The 22,038-nt window shown below is 36.9% G+C and overlaps 1 protein-coding gene across 1 annotated transcript in view; it reads right to left on the reverse strand.

Moving 5' to 3' along the window:
* Nucleotides 1-11,650: 11,650 nt before the first annotated feature.
* Nucleotides 11,651-22,038, reverse strand: part of LOC150102181 (delta(3,5)-Delta(2,4)-dienoyl-CoA isomerase, mitochondrial-like) — a 181,592-nt gene continuing 171,204 nt past the window's right edge. Inside the window, exon 8 of the mRNA XM_090399792.1 lies at nt 11,651-11,966. Coding sequence (XP_090255918.1) covers nt 11,865-11,966 — 102 coding nt within the window. The 3' untranslated portion in view covers nt 11,651-11,864. The remainder of the gene's footprint in view (nt 11,967-22,038) is intronic.

A 22,038-nucleotide genomic window follows, 5' to 3' on the forward strand; every position in this document is an offset into this window, starting at 1 on the left:
TACCCATCATTCCCCATGAATAATCCTGCAAACTCTCCACATCGCATTGATTAACTATTACTCTATCTATTTTGCATTATCACCAAACAACTGTATATTTCTTTTCAGGTTATTTCCTATATATTTATGTACAAATGGAAAATATGATACTGTATGATGGTTAACATGGCTGCTGGACAAATAAAGAAATGGTATATGAGACAGAATCGAGGCAAAAAAATGGGGAAAAAAAGTTCTTTTAATTTAGTTGAGCGGTTTAGTTTGGCGAAACCGAATTTTTGACTCATTACACAAAGAAATTACTTAAAAATGAAAATATATTTTGTGTTTAGAGCAAAACAGCAGTGGATTGTTAGATCTTGAATGATGGCTCTATCAAGAGTAGGACCGCTCCATTCAAGATTTCACAAGAGAACAATATCAAACAAAAGCACACCTGTACTCTTGGCAAAGCAGACATATTGTTATTATTGTTATTGTCATTTGACACCTCCAGGGAGTCCAAAGACTCATCGAGGGAGAGTGTGCCAACAGCATCGAACGATTGTTCCCCTTCCAACTACTAACGGCGCTAAAACTTGCTTAACTTTTTACGTGAGCCATTAGTAGCAGAGGCTCTACTAATCGACCAGTCTTTGCTGGCTATGTGAAGATGCATATAATGACTTTGTTTAAAAAGAATAAAAATGTAAAAGAAGAGGTTGAATCTTAAATTAAAATGAAATCGAAGCAGGAAATAAATATTAAATTGTACTATGTCTAAAGTTATTGTTTAAAATAGATGGAATCTTAATTTACCAAAAACATCAATGTTAAACTATGCCATGTATAAAGTCGGGTATGATCGTGCGAACGAAAGTTCAAAGGTTGCAGTTTGACCACCAAAGTTGACGTAACGAGAGATGAGTAGACATTTGTGGAAGGCGCACGAAATTTGCGTTCCCCAAAAAGAGCGATGCGCGTGCAGCAAGGAGGTAACGTCACTCGGTGACAGCAAATGGGAGAGCGTCGTAGACAAGTTTGGATTGCGGAAAGAGGGAGCTATAGTGGGGTTTTAAAACGGATTGACATCGTTGAGAGGGGTCTTTTTCCTTCCCTTTTACGTTTTCCTCCTGGTTCCTGTGGTGTTTCTCGGTCACATATGCCTTCTCCGTGGGTCTCCTGCTCGAAGTTCCCGAGCAGATCAGCATGCCTGATCTACCTAACTACTTAATCTATATAAGGTGTTACTTGAATTCTGGGAAAGTTTCTTCGTATAAGAATTTCTATCCTTGAGTTCTGACTGGCGCAGCATAAACAAATAAATTTTGTCAGAGCTTGAAGAGAAAAACGACCCCAGAGTCAGTTTAGAAAACAAATTTCAGTAGGCACAAAGAGAACAAAACGGGTGAATTATAACCAAAAGAACAACGACGTAACAGGATGAAATGAATCACAATTATGTTTCGAGAAAGATTTCTGCTAAGAACACACATTATTCTCATGATGGAACAAAGAGGAACACAAAAAAAGTTTCATTAGTTATATATTATTAGTGATGGTGTTGTCTTCATAGTGGAAGAGAGGTTTAAAATAAAAAGTGACTAATGGCAATTATTAAACATGATAAAATTCAGTATCACATCAAAAAGGAAAATGTGCATTAATTTCCGAAAAAGGGTCAAAAAACTCTTCGATATGAACTGTGGACTAAAATGATTATATCAGTCTGTACATCTCACTCTAGGTAAAGGCCTCTGCCAAATTTTTTCACTCTTCTTTCTCATTGGCTGTGCTCATCCGGTTGTTTCCAAATGTTCTTTTAACGAAAAACCATCGTTATTGTTTCCTCCTTGATACATAGCTAGCACATAATAAAAAAATTCAACTAACGATGTTTATTCTGCATTTCGAGTAGGCCGTTTTAGTGCTCTCTAACTTTTGGAGACTGAGAGGAAGTCAATCGCCACCGTTAGCAAATCAAAGGTAGCTGGCTCTAGACTATCAACTCATTTAAACAGCATCCTGTGTGAAGAGTAGCAAAAACAGTGCAGCTTTTTTTTTTTGGTCCCTGACACAGTATTGTTTACTGGGGAGTGTATTTTTTGAATATTTATACTAGTAAACTCACACACACTGCTTTAATTAATTTTTCATAAAAATGAACTTTTGTTCGCTTTTACCATGCAAGACGTTGCTGTCTGTAAGGGCGAAGCAAAATGCTTTTATAATCCCTGCTATCTCATAGGGTTGTTGGGTAGAGAAAGTTCATGAGCGAAGTTTAAGGCACTCCTGCCAAGATTCGTCGCTAGGTAGATAATATATCATTTAGTTTGACTTGCATTCGTCTGCCACTAAGAAATGATTTTATAACTTGGACTAGATCTAATGGAATTCCTGCTAAAATCAACTTGTATAGTAGTCCAAAGTGTCATAATTTGTCAAATGCCTTTTCTAAGTCAACAAAAACTGCTCTGGTATATTGGTGCCAATTGTAACTTGTGGTAATGAACTCGATTAGTCTGTAAATTTGTTGAGTGATACTATGAAACTGGTAAAAACCAAACTGTTCTGTAGGAAGAATGTTTAAATTTTTTTACTGAAAGTTGAATTCTGGAAAATAGCAATATAGCAGAAAAAGCTATGCTTTTTCTGCTATTTTGCGCAAATTAGAAATCAGACTTATGGGACGATAACTTTGAGGCTGCTGAGGATCCTTACCAGGCTTGCATATGGGAACCACGTCTGCCAACTTTCATGCAGAGGGAAAGTACTTGAATCTGAACATAGCATTTATTATTATTGTAAGATATACAATGGCCTTTCAAGGTAGCAGTTTAATAACTTTGATAAATATGCCATCGTGCCCAGGAGCTTTTTTATTGTTTAAATTCTTTATAATGTCATAAATTTCAGCTTTTTTTTTTTTTTTTTTTTTTTAAATTTTAGCTGGAGAAGTAGATGTGAGTTGGCTGGTATCAGACAGTTTTAATACTGGTATCAGACAGGTATCAGACAGTTTTAATACATGTCTGATGTGGCGGTGGACTTTGTAAATATGATTGAAATTTAGATTATCGTACAAAGGGCTACACTGTTTTTCTAAATTTTTAGCTATAGTTTCAGCTTTTTCTGCATCTGTGTAAACAATGTTCAGATCAGATTTGAGAGGGGGGGATAGATTTGTTTTTGATGTTTCTCAGCAGCTTCCAGATGGTTTAATCACTGGGTGACATGGAGACTAATTTGACTTCCCTTTGTTTCTGTGGGCTTTAAGTGCATCTCTCACTGCACTGTTCATTTTGTTGAGATATTTTTTGTCTTGGGGTGCCCTGGTGTTATGGTATCTTTTTCTTGCTTTATTTTTTCCCCTGATTAAGTTCATTATATCTTCAGGTAGTCATTTAGGCTTAAAAACAGTTAAATTTGAGGAGATAGATAAAGCTATGGCTGCGTTGATTTGATCAGTAAGTTTATTGACTACGGATTCGATTTCTTCCTTGGAATTAATATGAGGGACGGAGTCAATGTAGTTTGGAAGCATTTTTGATAGTTTTTCCCAAGGTGTGAGGCGATGGGGGTAATCCCATCTGATAACCCAGATGGAGCAGAATAGGGTTGTGGTTTGTTGATAATTCATTCAGTGATTCCAGAGTGTACTGCAGGTTGACATACTGGAGGACGACTATATCCAAGACCTCGGAGGAAACAGTCGAACTGTGGTGAGTTGGCACTGAGGGGCCAGACACAGCTGTGCAATTTGAGCTTGAGTAGTTAAAGAGGATGTGGCCATTCCTATTTATAGAGCTACTGCTCCATGCGTGATGTTTTGCATTTAAATCACCGGCGATAATAACCGATAGTTTAACTCCGAGGATGGCATCAAGATCTGTGGTCAGCAATGTTTTTAATGGTGGGTTATAAGCAGCATAGATTTTTATGTTTCCGACGGTGTTAGTTATGACATTGATACCCGTGACTTCGAGATTAGTGGTTGTAGGGACGGCTACAGTGTGATGGTTGATATGATTTTTGATGAGGATGGCTGTACCACCACCTGTATAATCAAGCCTATCATTCCTGTAAAGTTGGTATCCTTTGAATTTGGGATTGTCAGCAGGTCTCAAATGAGTTTCATTAATTAGTAATATATGCGGATTATATCTGTCATTGAATTCTTGTATTTCTAGTATTTTATTTTTGAGACCGTTAGCATTCCAAGCAATAATCTTTAAGGAATCTGGCATGAATTTTTTCTTATGCATTGGAGAGTGCAGATAAAATGGACTGTGTTTGCTGTAAGAATCTTTTTGTAGTGCTTAGTAATGGATTTGAGTTACTGAAATCCTGTAACATATTTGCAAGAGAAGAGGTGATGATGGCTGTTATATTTGAATGGGGGTTTGACATATTCTTGTCCTGGACTGTCTGTTTAGGGTGGGCCACGTCGGCATATGTTCTTTTTTGGTGTTGAAGGTTCATTTTCTTGGAGGGCTCAGTTGATGATGGGTGAACACTTGTCATCCTGTTGGGAGACTGATGAACTTGAGTTTCTGGAGCTCTCGTTTCTGGTAATGAAATGGATTGACTGATTAACTCAGTTTGCCTTTTGGGGGGGGGCAAATGCATCCTCTATAATTAGCAGGGTGAGGGCCACCACAATTAGCGCTCTTAGCCGGGGTGGTTTTTGGCTTGAAGCAGGTATATACGGGGTGGGTCTCACTACATTTTAAGCATCTGTATTGAGCCACAACTTCTGGGCATGGCCAAATTTTTGGTATAATTAGCATAATTAATCTATAATTAGCAGGGTGAGGGCCACCACAATTAGCGCTCTTAGTCGGGGTGGTTTTTGACTTGGAGCAGGTATATGTGTGGTGGGTCTCACTACATTTTAAGCATCTGTATTGTGCTTTGCACAACTTCTGGGCATGGTCAAATTTTGGCACCTCTGGCACTGGCCAGAAGAGGCTCTTCCTAAGTGGCTCCGGTGAGACCTTAAGCCCACAGGTTGTCTTCAAGTTGTATATGTTTTTGTAGATATTATGTACCTCCACCAACACCAGAGGCATATGAGTCTTATTTGATCTGTACATTCTACTTACCTTTATGGGAGGCAGACCTTACTTGTTGAGGTCAGCAGCTATTTCATCTGTTTCGATATCTTCTGATACTCCTCGGAGTACCACTTTTAAATTTTTCTCCTAGGTAAGTGTGAATGTATGATACTGGATACTTCTTACATCCAACTCCTTGGTTAAATTTCTACAATCAGTCACTGTAGCAGGCTGAATTTTGATGCCCTCCGCTATGTTTTCGGCACTGGAGTAGTTAATCTGCAGGTTAGCCAAGGTGATTCTTAAGGCTGTCCATCTCTGTTTCTCCCTTAGAATGACTGGAGGCACCTTTTCATTGGTGGAGGTAGAGGAGTCTGTGTTGGGGCCATCTTCATCCATGCCATTATCTTTTGTCGACTCCAAGGCGAAAGTTTTGCGCGCGTGCATCTCTCCTTGATCTGAGTGATTAGAGTCAGAGATTACAAGATTCAGTTTTTCCTCCGTTTGAAGAGTGTCTTCATTTTGATCATCGTGAGTCCCGGGTAAAGAATAGAAATTTAGGCAAGCCATTCAAGCACGAAATTCTTAAGTTTCTTTATAAAGCTGAATGCCAGCCCTTTATCTAGAGAATCTATGATGATGTCAGGATTTATATTTGATTGCCATTTAAGCTTAAACTTCCTTTGAAACTTATTTACAAGGATAAGTGCGGCTCTTCATCAAGAGAATCTGCGAGGGCGTCCAAATCTTACACGTTCATCATTAATTTGCGTGTAAACACACGTAAATCCTGCGAGTCTATGAACCTGAAATAAATGTTCTAACAATGGCGATTCTAGCGGTTGTTAGGCATAGCAAATTTCAGTTCACTTACCTGCAGTATTCTCAGATTAATAGCCTTTCCAAGCCCAACACCCAACTGAACAGCAGTACTCGCAAACTTCATTTAAAAGTAGCTATAATCAATTCACTATCAACACATGGAATAAAACTGTAATGATTTCAATCACCACATTGTATAACATAAAACGTCGAATCAATCCAAAAAACTCCTGAAAACCATGCTACCAGCCAGGATGTGTATATATATATATATATATATATATACACGTCCAAGTTACCATGGATGCGAAGTGCATATTAAATTTGTAATACCATTGATATTTTACATTCAAATATACGATGGATACGAAACATATGAGGATGGCTTTTTATTATTATGTAAGGTGCCTTCATGGAGTCAAAAGACTCATCACGGGAGACCCAACATTGACATACTAACCGTTATTCACACAATACCTGTCATACTTCCCCTTAAACACATTCACAACCACCTCTGGCAATGCATTCCACCCATTTATACCCTCCAAGCAAAAAATCTAGTCCTAACACCCTTGTTAACCACACTCTTACACAATCTCCAGGGATGACCCCTCGTTTTCTCCCTTCCTTCACTGGTCTTAAAAAGGTTATCAGTATCAATCCTATAAAACCCTTTTAATAATTTAAATTTATATGCCTCTATCATATCTCCTCTCATATGTCTATTAAATAGTTTTTGAAGCCCACAGACCTTCAATCTATCCTCGTAGGAGACATCCCACAGGCCTGCAACAATTTTCATAACCCACCTCTGAATCCTCTCCACCATTTCCACATCACCAAGAAATCCAAGTGATCAGATCTGTGCACAATAGTCCAAAAGAGGACTTATTAATGCTTTATAAAGTGGGACAATCACTTCCTTATCCCTGCTTTTCAGTGTGTTCCTCAATAACCATGTAATCTGATGTGAAGTTTTGGCAACCTTTGCAATATGCCCTCGAAACTTAACTTCTCTCTCCACAATAGCTCCCAAGTCCCTAACCTCCTACAGTTCAGTTCCATCAATATAGTAAACAGCATGTGATCTCATCATTCCAAGGTGCATCACCTTACACTTGGCCACATTAAACTGGCAGCCATTTAGTTTAGCCCAAACCACCAGCCTATTTAAGTCATTCTGTAAGATATCTACATCATCTGAATCAACTATTGCCCTTCCCAGTTTTGCATCATTTGATCCATAATGGTCGGTAAGGTGATTAAATTACATAATTCTGCTGAACGATCGTCCATGCTAAATTATAATAATATCGTAATTATTAAATAATTTTCAATGTTGAATAAAATAAATGTTCCCCGGAAATGAATTTAGTTTTGAGCAACTCATATGACTGATTAACATGAATCACTTAGCGTTGTGTACATTCTAGCGAAACAATATAATAAATTTAGTTTAATCCTTTATTCAAGTGTGAGCGAACAAAGTTTGCGCCTGAAAGTATCTTCAGGACTGGGTTAAGGTGGTACAACACCAGGGCAACTCGTTGCAAAGGTGGAGCAAGACACCAACACTCCTAGCTCAGTGCATTATTTCTTTGAAATCATTCTAATTCTTTATTATTATTACACTGCTTATAACTGGTCTCATTTTCCAATTCCTCATATTCACTATGAGATAATCCTTTAAATTGATTATCTGTTTATGCATATTTATTTATTTATTGTATGTGCATATGTGGGCGTATATATTTATTTTGAAGTAATTCACGTTTAGATTTAGATTTTGCTCCACCTTTGCAACGAGTTTCCCTGGTGTTGTACCACCTTAACCCAGTCCTGAAGATACTTTCAGGCGCAAGCTTTGTTTGCTCACACTTGGATAAAGGATTAAACGAAATTTATTATACTCTAACCAAGTGAAAAATAAACTTTCAACAACATTCTAGCGAAACGATTCCAAAACCAAAAGTAAATTGTTCTCCACGTGTGCAGCATTTACTTGTGGCACCAAACGAATAAATCATTTCTGGAAAAAAATGTTTAGTTTTCTAAGCATTTAAAAATTTATTGGCTTCCAAGTAATTGTAAATAGAAATTTTCATAGACAATTAACAGAAATGCTAAGAAACAGCGTATTTTGTTGTTGTTCTTGTTCTGTAGTACATAAATGATATAAATCGGCAGTAAGCATTGATGCTTAAGTTGTGAATTACCGAAATTAATGAACTTAATTCAGAAAGGAATAGCAGCCAGATTCTTAACATACAACAAGCAAGGTATGCACTACGAAATTTCTTAACGTAGTATAGTGCACAAAAGGCAAAAACAGACTATACATATAAATGGTTGTAATTTTTTTTTTTTTTTTCCAAATTTAGGAAGTCAGAATAAATATCGATATTTCTTAGAAGTCTCTGCTGTAAAATAGTAAATTTACGAATTGAAGAATAAACATTGGTATACCCATAGCTAAGTAAACGCAAACAAGAGACTACATATATAAATCAATCTGAAGAAAAAGTGATAAATTCGTTTAAGGTACTAAACTTTTTTTTTTTTTTTAACCGATAGTGTTACCCCCCCCCCTTCTCCCGTTATATTATCCAGTTAATGCTATATTAGCAGTTTCTAAATATCTATACAGAGTGATATCTAGTGCAAAGGGTTAAAACAAATTAAATTTGGCTGACCGCACTGGAAAAGTACGATTTTTGGGGTCAGTTGACCTAAGGCTGGAATCTTTGAAGATTCGCTGTTTTGGAGGTCGGATAAACGTAAGATAACTGTAGTTATTGCTTATATTATTAGAAAAGTTACAGCTGAAAGATCTAGATTATGCAGACAACACAGTTCCGGTACTAAAATACCCTGCTATATACACAAGCAAAATCAGAAGCATTGTGTAAAACAGCCGGCCTTGAAATACATGAATAAAACAAAAGTTATTAAACTAATCAGCAAACACCATAAAGAAATTCTAAGAATACAATGCAAAAACTGGCAAAAGCAAATGCTGCTTTCAGAAAATTGAATAACACGGAATTCACCTATATATTATAATAAAAACATTTTATGTTTTTAGTAGCTAAATTGAATTTTAAAATATTACACACATTTTGGTTTCAACATATAACAAAAATTATATAAAAAGACTCCATGAAAAGTATCACCAGTTAAATAAAAAGCAGCAGATGAAAAAGGTGGAGAAGCAATAAGAGATTCCAAGGATAGCCTTGGATGTGGATCCTGGAAGGAAAAAAGAGAAGTTAAACTAACTTGGCAAAGAATTGCAGGAAAACAGAAGAATCACTGGTCGGAAGAGCTGGAGAGCAGCAGAATTAGTTGCACAAGACAGAGGCAACTAGAGGAAATGGATGTCAGTCTTATGTGTCGCACAGCACGAAGAATATGCCAGTACCTTCGCAATTAACTAAATATGTTCAGATTATACCATTAAAATAAAAATTATAAATCAGAATAAATTTTCAACTTATGGTTAAAGAATCTTTGTGTGCTTTATGTACACAAAATGACTTGCCTTCTATTTCCTTTCATTATTTTCATTCCATTTTCCCCTTGATTTTCTTTGCTTATGTATAGTTCGATGTACATTATCCCCTCTGTTATTCATTATCTATATGGATAACATTATGAAGGAAAGTGGTATTAAACATGATATCAGAATTGGAGATGTTAATGTCGGCACTTTGCTTTAGGTGGACAATGTTATACTTCTAAATAAATCCGCTACAAGTTTGCAAGATTCCTTGACTAAATTGAATAACTGTTGTAATAGATATGGTATGAAGGTCAGCAATAAAAAGACAAAGACAATGAAAATAGGTAGAATTGTTGAAAATGTCAACTGCATTGTGAATGGAGAATCTGTGGAACAAGTAAAACATTTCAACTACTTAGGCACGATTTTTAGTGAAGATGGTAAACTATAAATTCATATGGAATAAGAGAGAAATTAGTCAGAACACTAAATTAGCTGTATACAAGACAGTGTTCAAACCAGTTTTAACTTATGGATCTGAGAGTTGGGTCAGAAGTAAAACACTTGACCAAAGACTAGAGACTGCAGATATGAGAGTCCTGAGAAAGATTAGAGGCAAGAACAGATGGCATCAATGGCAATATCATATTAAAAACAAGGATATTAGGAAAGAACCTGACATTGTTGGCATCCAGGAATGAGTTAGCAGAGGTAATCTCAGGTGGTATGGTCACTTAAATAGAATGGGCAAGGAAAGATCAGAAAACAAGTGTTCTCTGTGATAACACTTGTTTCTCTGCCAGGTTGATCTGATAAGATTGGAGTCTTGAGAAGTAACAGACTGATTTGGAGGAAGATTGTAGATAGGAGGTTAGCAATGACGTAAATTTTTCATGTAGTAGTATCATATCCTGTACACCCCCTTGAGGGCACATGTCAGGAATTTGATGATGTATAGTTCCTGTTATATAAAAACATTGTTCTCTTATCAATACATGGTTTCCCACCATTTTCTTTGTTTCATCGGAATGAAGATAGACTGTCCCCCCCCTCCCCGACACACACACACTTCATTCCGATGAAACGAAGAAAATGGTGAGAAACCATGTATTGATAAGAGAACAATGTTTTTATATAGTAGGAACTATACATCATCACTGTAGTGAACATTGCACTATATTGAACTATTATTTCTCTGGTCTCTAGGGATTTGCTATAGTGAATGTTTAATGTGTTACATAATTCAGTTTATTTTACATGATCAACATAATCCTATGCTGCAAATACTTACAAACAAGTACCCCCAAATCATTTATTTCATAGTTGGATTCATTTTAACAGTTTATAAGATAATTCAAAATTCTGGTTCACAAAGCTATAAACTTTAAATGAATAACAAAAAATACTCATACTATGGAAAATGATTTCTATAATTTCTATTATTATTATTATTATTATTATTGCGTGACACCTCCAGGAAGTCCAAAGACTCATCGAGGGATGGCACCTACTCTACAACACTGTCTCCAACACTCAGTTCACCAACTACACCAACGCCTTCTACCGCATCTCGAATGATATGTCAGACTTTACTAATAAGTGTGATAACAATCAAATCAGTTGCTTAATGATGTCTTTATAAGTTTGGATCCTACATGAAACATCAAAATATCATTACTTTTTTGTGTTACAATAAAATTTTTTTAAAAATGGAAAATTTTGGGAGATGTGCATTAATCAAATATCTTTAAAATAAAATGTAAGAGAGGTCAAGCAGCACTAAGTGTTTACAATGTTATTTTCAAGCTTACTTCATTCCAAGAACAAAAGGTGCAAATTAATGTATTTTGAATCACAAGATAGTGGTCCTAAGAATAATTAGTCTGAAGAATACGCATGGATAGTCTGAAGAATGCAATATCACAATAATCAAAATTAATGCAGTTGGAATTTGGATGAAATTTTCTGATAGTTTATGATAATCATTTGACTGCAACACTGTATGTACTTAAATACTCAACATGTTGAGTACGACATTTTTTACCCCTTAATTTCCCTTATGGTCTCAGTGTTAACTACAGTACTGGGAGAACAGCTATTCATTTATAGCTTATATTTATAAAAAAAATTTATGAACTGCAAAAGTAAAACATTGAACAGTTTAAAAGACAGATGGCAGCTTTTATGGTAAATATTCATCTAGAAATCTTTAAAAGGTCAAAAATGTGAATGTAGTAACAAATGTAAAAAAAAAGAAGCTGGTATTAAATATCATCATGACACAAAGAGAAAAAATTTATAAATATACTTTAATGCATAAAATTTTGCTTTTTATGGTATACAGGGATCAATTTGTCATCATAATTAACAAAAAGCAAGAGGCTTTACTTATTCCCATGAAAATCAACCACCAAAAAAGGGGCACTTGTTCCCATTTTATTGTTTTTAAGTAAGTGAGAACAATCTGCATTGCAGCTTCAGTCTTTGTAAACAGCAGTCATTACCTAGAGCTTGGAATATTCTGGAGGTTTATCAGCTTTTGTAATTATAGCTTCGGATGCTTTTAACACATCTTCACTTTGAAGCATTGTCATATTCAAATAGGTCTAAACAAAAATAGTAAGAATTTATAGTAATTTCAAAGTAGCTCTTAATTCTATATAAAGTATTAATGAAATAATTAAGTACAAGAAAGAAATCTGAATGGTAATTTTTTAAAATCAGAATAGCTATTGCAACTAAAATATATATATAATTGGTGCAAAAGGATATTCTTAGCTTTTTCAGATCTTTGATAAGTTCTTTTCCTTGATTTTAAATTTATTTAGTGTTATATATATATATAAATAATATTATATATAATATTATTTGATTTCTGTGTCCATGCAATGTGGGAGTTGGCTGCATAGATAATATCAAATCAATCAAGACTATGAGACAAATGTGTTGTCTTCGATATCTATTCTCACATTTTGTGGGAAGAAACATTCTATCATCTGCAAATGAGACTGGCTACCTTCAGCTGAGAAGGGATTCTAAATTTTCCATTCAGTCTACAGGAAAGAAACCCAATCTTCCCAATCGCTTTGGTAATCAGCTATGTAGCAAACAAATTATTCCCCCCTCTCCTGCATCCATCAGCAACCTTTGTACATTTTAACAGCCTCTAGTTATTATTATTATTCGTGACACCTCCAAGGAGTCCGAAGATTCTTCGCAGGAGGACACCTACTGTACAACTCTCCATCTCTACCACCAAACCTCTACTACCAATCATCTACATCAACACCATCTATTGCCCACAATCATCACCACCATAGCTAGTATTTTTTGTCTGTAAATTGCATGTGTTCTGAAGGGCCGATCTGTCTGCATACGGGATGAAAAACTTGAGTTTCCGGGAGAAAAACCCTGCAATCTCCATATGAGATTGGCTAACTCACCTTCAATTGAAAAAGTCCATATAAAGATTCCTCCCATCATGACGAGAATCGAACTTGGGCCTTTTCTAATCGGAGGGCGCAACATACCGTTGTTCTTCCAATTGTGCTATGGAGGCGTTTAGTTAAAGTATATCTGCATTAAACAGTAATTTGTGATGTCAGAAAATTCCTAGTTCATAACAAATGGCCATTTCTCCTTACATTATTATGTGACACCTCCAGGGAGTCCAAAGACTCATCGAGAGAGAGAGTGTGCCAACAGTATAGAACGATCGATCTCCTTCCAACTACTAACTGTGCTCAAACTTGTTTAATTTTTTGTGAGCCAGTAGTAGCCGAGGCTCTACCAATAGACCAACCTTTGCTGGCAAAGGTTGGTCTATTGGTTACATGAATAAGAAACAGTTTCATCTTTCCTTTCTAAGCTATTTCACAAATTTTAATTTGTATTAATTGATATTTCACATTTATACTACAGATATATAGTTATATAGTAACTTTCATCACAAATTTAGTGAATCAAGGTTAGGGTTAAAAAAAAAAAAAAAACACCAAAATACAAGATCACGGGGGGGGGGGGGGGGATTCTCACTACTTTACTTTCTAGGGATTCCTCTACCAATTGCCAGACTTTTGGTGTTTTAAAAGATAATGGTTCTGTCAGTTCCTTAGTATGTTCTCATAAAATATGAAATTTCATCCACACCTTTACCTTATTGCCTTCTGTACTTAATATTCCAACCATATCCAGCCATTTGGATATGCCTCTTTACACGGCTTTGATAAGACCTCACTTGGACTATTGAAGTAAATGTCAAAAATGATATCAGGATTGTGGAATACTGATTATGAAGACAGACTGAAAATTTGTAGGCTGCAGACACTAGCAAACAGGAGAAAGAGGGGGGTGATATGATTGAAACTTACAAACTTCTGAAAGGGTTATACAGAATTTCAGTAGATGGAATTTTGCATTTTATGCAGGGTGGGAAAAGGAAGTGAGAGCATCCATGGAAGTTGCGAATGAATGCTGTTAAGAAGGGAGTTAGGGCTAAGGACTAGATTTTTCTCTCAGAGTAGTGCGTGATTGGAATGGATTGCCTTTGGATGTTGTGTAAGTAGCGTAAATGAATTCAAGAACAGGCATAACAGCTAGTGCAAATAGTATGGCCTCCCTCGATGAGTTCCTGATTTCCTGGAGGTTTCTCTTAATAATAATAATAATAATTTTCTTGCAATTTCTCAACATATCCTCCTCTTTTAGAAATAAAACTTGTTTTATTTCTACTACCAGAATGAATTCTTGATAAAGCAATAGTTAATGTCAGCCTGGTTTGACAAACTTAGATAGAATACCCCCCCCCCCCTCAAAAAAAAAAGGCTATGCAGCCAAATCTTTCCTTAGGCATGGATCTTTTGTGAATGTCTTCAGGTGGAAGAGGAATTTCATCACCTAATGTGAGACTCCCATCCCCACACTAAGCTTACTGGAGGCCTGAAATGACTTATAAAAGATTATGTAAAAAATATAAAATATAATAAAATAAATAACAGACTTGAGCATACCTATAGTACAAACATACTTATAGATTTGCAACTTTTCATGGAGTAGGAATCACACAAAAATGTTAAACAGTTTCTTTTATCTGTATCTGTTACCTGATACATTCACAAAAGTCATTCTTCCATAATCATTCCTACTACATCTGGAAACCTAATGCAAGAACTCCTTGGATTGTCCATAATGCCAGTCTCTTCTCACATTCTAATTTACCTTTCCTTATTATACCTGTCATTGCTAAAACTATACACTTCTCATGCAATCACTCACTCTCCACCTCCCTTTTCATATCTCTGCCATAACCATTTCTTGATTTGCAGTATATTTCTTTCCCATGCATCCTTCAAGGTTTTTTCTGTTCATATTATAGCATAATTACTTGCCTTTTGATTCTAACTGAATTCAGCATGACTGCTTCCCCACAAAGGTCAAGACCATATTAACTACTTAAACTCCACAGGAGTTTAATAATAATGTTAACTTAACATGTAGTGCTTTCATAATAATGTGAACACCCCTTGGGGGTACATGACTCCACAGGAGTAAAGATGGCAGCATTCACAGTAACATCCTGTGATGCTATGACCAAATCCCAAATTCTACTGTTGCATTTATGCCCCATTCTACCAAAGACTGAAATAATTGTTCCTCAAAAGATTTTCACTATTCCAGAAAATTAATTTCTTTATGAGATGTCAATTTCTCTTTTCAATCTCCATTGCCAAAGTGAAAATCTCCCATAATAATTACCTGCTTTGCACTAGCTAACCCAATTTTCCTAAACATCACTTTACATTCCCTGGCCTCCTCTAACCAACATCCCACTAAATATTCTGCATTACATGTCTCCACTTCACAATATACACATTCAAAGCCACTAATGAAATCTCCCTCCTAGTTCGGCCCAATGTGCTATCATAATACCCTCCCCTTTCCTAACTTCCTGAAATTTGCTATATCCTTCGACTATTTCTGTCAGGACATCATCTTCTGTTGGCCATGTTTGGCATGTTTCAATTTTTCATACTTTTGAGGCATTACTGACACAAGAAATACAGTGCATTAAATTTATCCTGTCGAATGGTCTCACAATGAGTCACTTATCAACAAAGCCATTGACGGTTTCAGTTTTTGTCACTACCAGTCTATCAGTATGTCAAATGTATCACTATATCCTATGTCAAATGTGTATCCAAAAGTATATCCAAATTACTTAGCTCCACTGGTATTAAACTAGCATTTTTCAAAATCAACAAGCTTGCAGCCCTCCTAGGCTGTGCAAAGGACAGACTTCCCCAATAGTCTGCACTGGCATTTACAAATTCCTTGCTTCTAAAGTCCTATTCTGCTTTGGCAAAATCAACAAATCTCCAGCCATTTGTTGTATGAAACATTAACTATATTAAATTCCATAAACCAGAACAACCCACACTTGACAACCATGCCATCTCTTCCAAGCACAAAATTCTGTGGAAGAAGATTAAAGTCTTACATAATCTTATGGAATGGATAGAGAGCTGTGAAACCTTGCTGCATCACTCTAGTCTAAATGGATCCGATTGACTAAAATTTTCCTTTAAGGGAAATTATTCTCCTTAACACAGTTCATCCTAGTTTTGTTTTTTCAATTGGTTATAAAATAAGTTGTACTAGACAAGAAATTATCCTTGTTTTAGTTCTTTATTCTTCAAGACTAGGCTACTTATATATATGAAGGCAGATTACTTCACATTAAATTGCTCTAGGATCCCATAATGCACTCCACACTTCCTCTAAGACATGTATATTTCTATGCATTATGGGAATGGTCACTACCCAGAATGGTTTTAATCTTTATTGAGGTCTCATAGTGGGAGATGAACCCATGGAGATACCCAGGGCTAAATCAACAAAGAAGTAAAATTTTCCATGTGAAAGTGGTCTTTCCATATAAATTATCAACTTATGAAATTTGTCATTATATGGAAGGAGAAAAGGGGGGACATCCATGAAAGTTAAATTTGTATGCAATTAAGAAAGGGATGTAATGTTGAAGGTTTAATGGATTTTTTATAACACTCAGAAAGGACTAAAAAGAATTTAATACTTCCTATATTTCGTCCTAGTCACTAGGACATCTACGGGTATTACAAAAATAACTAATGTAACATAACACAAATATCATACAATACTAAGCCCAACCATGTGGGTGACACTAAAGTCCTATCTAGGTGGAGCGTCCTCTAAGGGCGGTTGTAGGTGGCCTGGAATATAAAGTAGGATCTCTGGTGATGAGCGTTTCCCAAATTTTCGGAAGCTTAATGCAACCGTATTTATTAAGATTTGGTTGATTTCTAAGAGCTGCTGCTGCTTCTAAGAATGGTCTCTCTTTCTTGAATTTGCTGTGATGGAACATGGTGGTTTTCTTCCATGATACTCTGTGGGTGGTGTCCAAGACATGGTCAGCCAAGCCTGAATGACCATAGTTGTGTTTACAGATGTAAGACTTGTGTTCCTCTAGGCGGATGGATGCTGATCTGCCTGTCTGTCCAAAGTACGCTAGCTTACAGAAACAGGGTACTTTGTAAACTCCAGGCAGAGAGAGAGGAGGGAGCTGATCTTACCGTCGGAGATAGCCAACAACATCAGACTTGACGTAGCCAACATCCTTGCTCATTCTTCGCCTCCAAAAAGTAATTTATCGTATGCCCAACACACAGCTCTCCTGAAATTACGGAAAGAAAAAAGTATCATCATCACCAGAGCGGATAAGGGTAATGCCACAGTCATTCTTAATACCAGTGAATACAATCGCAAAATGAATATTATCCTCTGCGATCGCGCTACCTGCATCCCGCTAGAACACGATCCCACAAAAACACAAGTTAAAAAATTAAAAATCTTGCTTAAAAAAGTATCTTCCTGGCCCCCCGATATCACGAAAAAACTTAAACCTTTCCGCTCCCGTCCCCCCCAAATTTACGGCTTACCAAAAATCCACAAACCCAATTCCCCACTCAGACCTATAGTAGATGCCACCAATGCACCTTGCTACAGACTGTCTAAACAGCTGGCCAACTCTCTGACCCCCCTCACTGGAAGGTCCACTTCCAATATAAAAAACTCGACCCACTTTAAAGCCCTCATAGAAAATTTAATTGGTAAGCTTTGATATCTTCTCTTTGTTTACTAATATTCCCTTAACTGACACCTTATCTCTCTTACAAAAAGTTTTCCCTTCTGACATCTTAGATCTCTTTTCCTTTGCCATTAACTCTGGGTATTTTTCTTGGAAGAACAAAATCTACAAGCAGATAGAGGGAACCACCATGGGTTCCCCCCTCTCTCCCTCCCTTGCCAATCTCTATATGGAAGATTTTGAAAAACGAGCCATAGACTCAGCCCCACTCAAACCTTCTATCTGGCTAAGATATGTAGATGATGTGTTCTCTATTTGGCCTCATGGCCCAGACACATTAGACTCCTTCCTCAGTCATCTCAATAGCCTACATCCAAGAATCCAGTTTACTATGGAAAAGGAAAAGAACAATTGTTTACCCTTCCTAGGCACCTTAGTCACACGCCTGCCTAATGATACACTTGCCTTCACTGTATACAGAAAACCCACACACACAGGCAGATACATTCACAAACTCTCACACCACCACCCCTCTCAACAATATGGCATTATTAAAACTCTTACCAAGAGAGTCCACAATCTTTGTTCCAATGGAACCACCCTCAGTACTGAGCTTAACTACATACACAATACTTTCCTCTCCAATGGCTACAGCAATCACAGTATCAAAAAAATAATCAGTTCTTCTCCCATTCCCGGTCCTTCTCGTCAACAAGAATTTAAAAATGCCATCACCATACTCTACATCCGTGGCACATCCGAAAAAATAGCCAAGATTCTAAAAAAGTACAACCTACACACAGCATATAAGCCCCACCGCAAACTTGCTACCCTTATCCGTTCTACGAAAGATCAGCTCCCTCCTCTCTCTCTGCCTGGAGTTTACAAAGTACCCTGTTCCTGTAAGCTAGCGTACTTTGGACAGACAGGCAGATCAGCATCCATCCGCCTAGAGGAACACAAGTCTTACATCTGTAAACACAACTATGGTCATTCAGGCTTGGCTGACCATGTCTTGGACACCCACAGAGTATCATGGAAGAAAACCACCATGCTCCATCACAGCAAATTCAAGAAAGAGAGACCATTCTTAGAAGCAGCAGCAGCAGCTCTTAGAAATCAACCAAATCTTAATAAATACGGTTGCATTAAGCTTCCGAAAATTTGGGAAACGCTCATCACCAGAGATCCTACTTTATATTCCAGGCCACCTACAACCACCGTTAGAGGACGCTCCACCTAGATAGGACTTTAGTGTCACCCACGTGGTTGGGCTTAGTACTGTATGATATTTGTGTTACATTAGTTATTTTTGTAATCCTCGTAGATGTCCTAGTGACTAGGACGAAATATAGGAAGTATTAAATTCTTTTTAGTCCTTTCTGAGTGTTGTAAAAAATCCATTAAACCTTCAACATTATGTCTTCACAGCACTTAAGCCTCTATACACGAATAAGAAAGGGATGAGAACTAGATTTTTCTCTTACAAAACAGAGTGAGTGAAACAATTTGCCTATTGAAGTGGTGAGTGCATTCAGCGTGAATGAGTTTAACCACGCTACTGGCCAGGACGTATATATACGTCCACATTTCCATGGATGCAAAGTGCATATTAAAATTGTAATACCATTGATATTACATTGAAATTTATGATGGATACATAGGTTTTGAGGATGCATATTTGATCTTTATTGGCGGGTAAGGTGGTTAAGAGAAGGTATGATATCTGGTGAGGGTGATCTACATCCTCCCTCGATGAGTCCTTGTCTTCCTGACGGTCTGATGAAAATAATATAAGTAGCCTAGTCATGAAGATATTTTATGTAAACTTTGTTTCCTGATGGTTGGATAAAGGATTAAAACAAGAATTAAATTTCTTATCTAGTATAATTTACTTTATAACCAAGCAACAAAATTTTCTATAGCTATTTCTAATCCAGGATATTTTATTAATATACCAATACACCATTTTGCTACTTATCTAAAATACAGGGTGATCACAATTAAAGTATCCCTGTTTTTTAAAGCCTTGTGGAGCAGCATCCAGTGATTCAAAATGCTGCAAAATTTTACAGGAATACACTGTGTGTGTGATATCTTGGGGGGGGGGGAAAGGAGTTCCAAAATTTACCACAAGGGGCACTGTATGATGTACCAAACGTACATGTAGTAATTTCTCTCTCTCTCTGTCTGTGTGTGTGTGTAAGAAGGAGAAAAGCAACAAACATCAAAAACAGGTTTTAATTCATTATGCAGTCATAAGCTGTACTATTCAATGTGCTGCCCTGCCTAGTATGCTACAAACTGCATCCTTTGCAGTTTGTGGCATACTAGGAAGGGCATCCTTTCACAGTGTGTAGTGTTTTCAATGGCAGAATGCAGCTGGTCAAGACTGATGTTGTGCACATGCTGTCTTTCAGCACTGGCAAGTATCAGGATGATCCTGATAAACCCTGTCTTTGAGAACCCCCCCCCCCCTTTTAGCTAACATTTACATGGAACACTTTGAAAACAAAATACATACCTCAGCTACATACAAACCTCTAATGTGGTTACATTTTGTTGATGATGTGTTTGCCATATTTGGCTCCATGAACAAGACAGCCAACACTCAAAAATTCACTTCACAGTAGAAAAAGAATCTAATAACTGTTTGCCTTTTCTTGACACATCGGTCACCCACCTTTCACAGATGGTTCACTATCCGTTTCCATTTACAGAAATGTAAATCTGTTCACTATCTGTTTCCAACACACAGAAACATATCTAAATAAACAATCACATCATCCAGCCCTACAGTATGGTATTCTAATCATTATGTCACAAGTATCGTTAAAGAATTAAACTTATACACAAAGCCAGAGCGATTTGTTTTAATGATGCAGCTCTATCCATAGAACTTAAATATCTGCACCATACTTTCTTGGCTAATGGCTACAATTCCAACAAAAGATAAATACTATATAGCCCCATTACTTCTTCCTCTTCTAATAGACAAGAACATAACATCACCATTCCTATTCCCTACATCAAAAGAGATAGCCAATAAACATTAATAAAACATGGCCTACACACCATATTAAAACCACATGCTAAATTAGCAACTCTGATCCACTCTCCTAAGAATGCCATCCCCTAGCATATTTTTTTAGTAATCTACTTATTACAATAAGGTGACAGCAGCACTGGATGAGGGAGATGAGTATGATGAGTTTAAGCACACAGCTTAAACTGAGAGTCTAAGCACACAGCTCATCATACATGGTATGATGAGCTGTGTGCTTAGACTTTGCAAAGGCTTTTGATAAATTACCACATGACAAGTTGATAGTCAAACTAGAGCAGATGGGGTTGAATATTAGAGTAGTACATTGGATTGGAGATTGGTTGTCTGACAGGTATCAACAAATTGTGTATGTGGGAGCAATATCCCAAAAGTGGAAAGTCACTAGTGGTGTGTCTCAGGGGTCTGTTTTAGTGCCATTGCAGTTTAACCCATATGTTAATGATATTGAGGAAGATTTGAATGGGTATATTCAGTTGTTTGCAGATGATGCAAAGTTGGGATGAACTATGAGGAGTAGAGCAGATGTAGCCTTACAGGAAGACTTAAATAAACTGAGTGATTGGGCATGGGAGTGGGGATGCCAGTTCAATGTTATGAAATGTAAGGTTTTAAAATTTGGGAAACAATGATGGGATGTAGAATTTACCCTTGGTGAGGATATATTGTTGGAGGTGCAGGAAATAAGAGATCTTGGAGTGATGTTGGATAAGGATCTGAAATTTTGAGGACATATTGCCAAAATTGTGAGGACAACACAATGAATTCTAGGAATGATGTGGGAGACACTGACTTGTAGAAGGAAGTTCTGGTTCCACTGTAAAAGGCTCTGATTAGGCCACAAATGGGCTACTGTGCACAGATTTGGTCACCTGGTTTTCAAAAGGATGAAGAGATATTGAAAATGGTCCAGAGGTGACTGACTAAGGTAGTTTCTGATCTCTATGAATGTTAAATATGCAGAAAGGTTGAGAGGATGCAATTTACAGAGTCTGGTGGACAGGAGAAAGAGGGCGTGATATGATAGAGACATACAGGTTAGTAATCGGTTGTTATAGGATTAACGTTGAAGAGGTCATCCCTGGAAATTATATAAGCAAGATGTGAGGATGGGAGTGAGAAGCAGTTTTTCCATGGAGAACTGTGAATGATTGAAATGCACTGCCTGAGAACGTGGTGTTTGCAGAGAATTTGAATGTGTTTAAGGCATGGTATGATGAGCTGTGTGTATGACAAAAGGGACTTCCTAGATGAGTCTGTAACTCTATGGGGTCTTTAAGATAATAATAATATCCTGGAATGTAAGAAGTTCCTTGGGACTGTGACTTAGCCTACTATAGGGAGACAGGAAGATCTATTAACATTTGCCTTGGAAAACATAAAAAATACATTCACTACCATTATTACAGCAAGTCAGGACTGGCAGAGCATGCTTTGGACATCCCTTCACACAGGATTAAATAGAAGAAAACCAACATGCTATTTAGAAGTC

The sequence above is a fragment of the Typopeltis vanoorti genome, chromosome 10, assembly GCF_054136105.1.
Source record: "Typopeltis vanoorti isolate ZY-2024b chromosome 10, IOZ_Tvanoo_1.0, whole genome shotgun sequence".
NCBI lineage: Eukaryota > Metazoa > Arthropoda > Arachnida > Uropygi > Thelyphonidae > Typopeltis > Typopeltis vanoorti.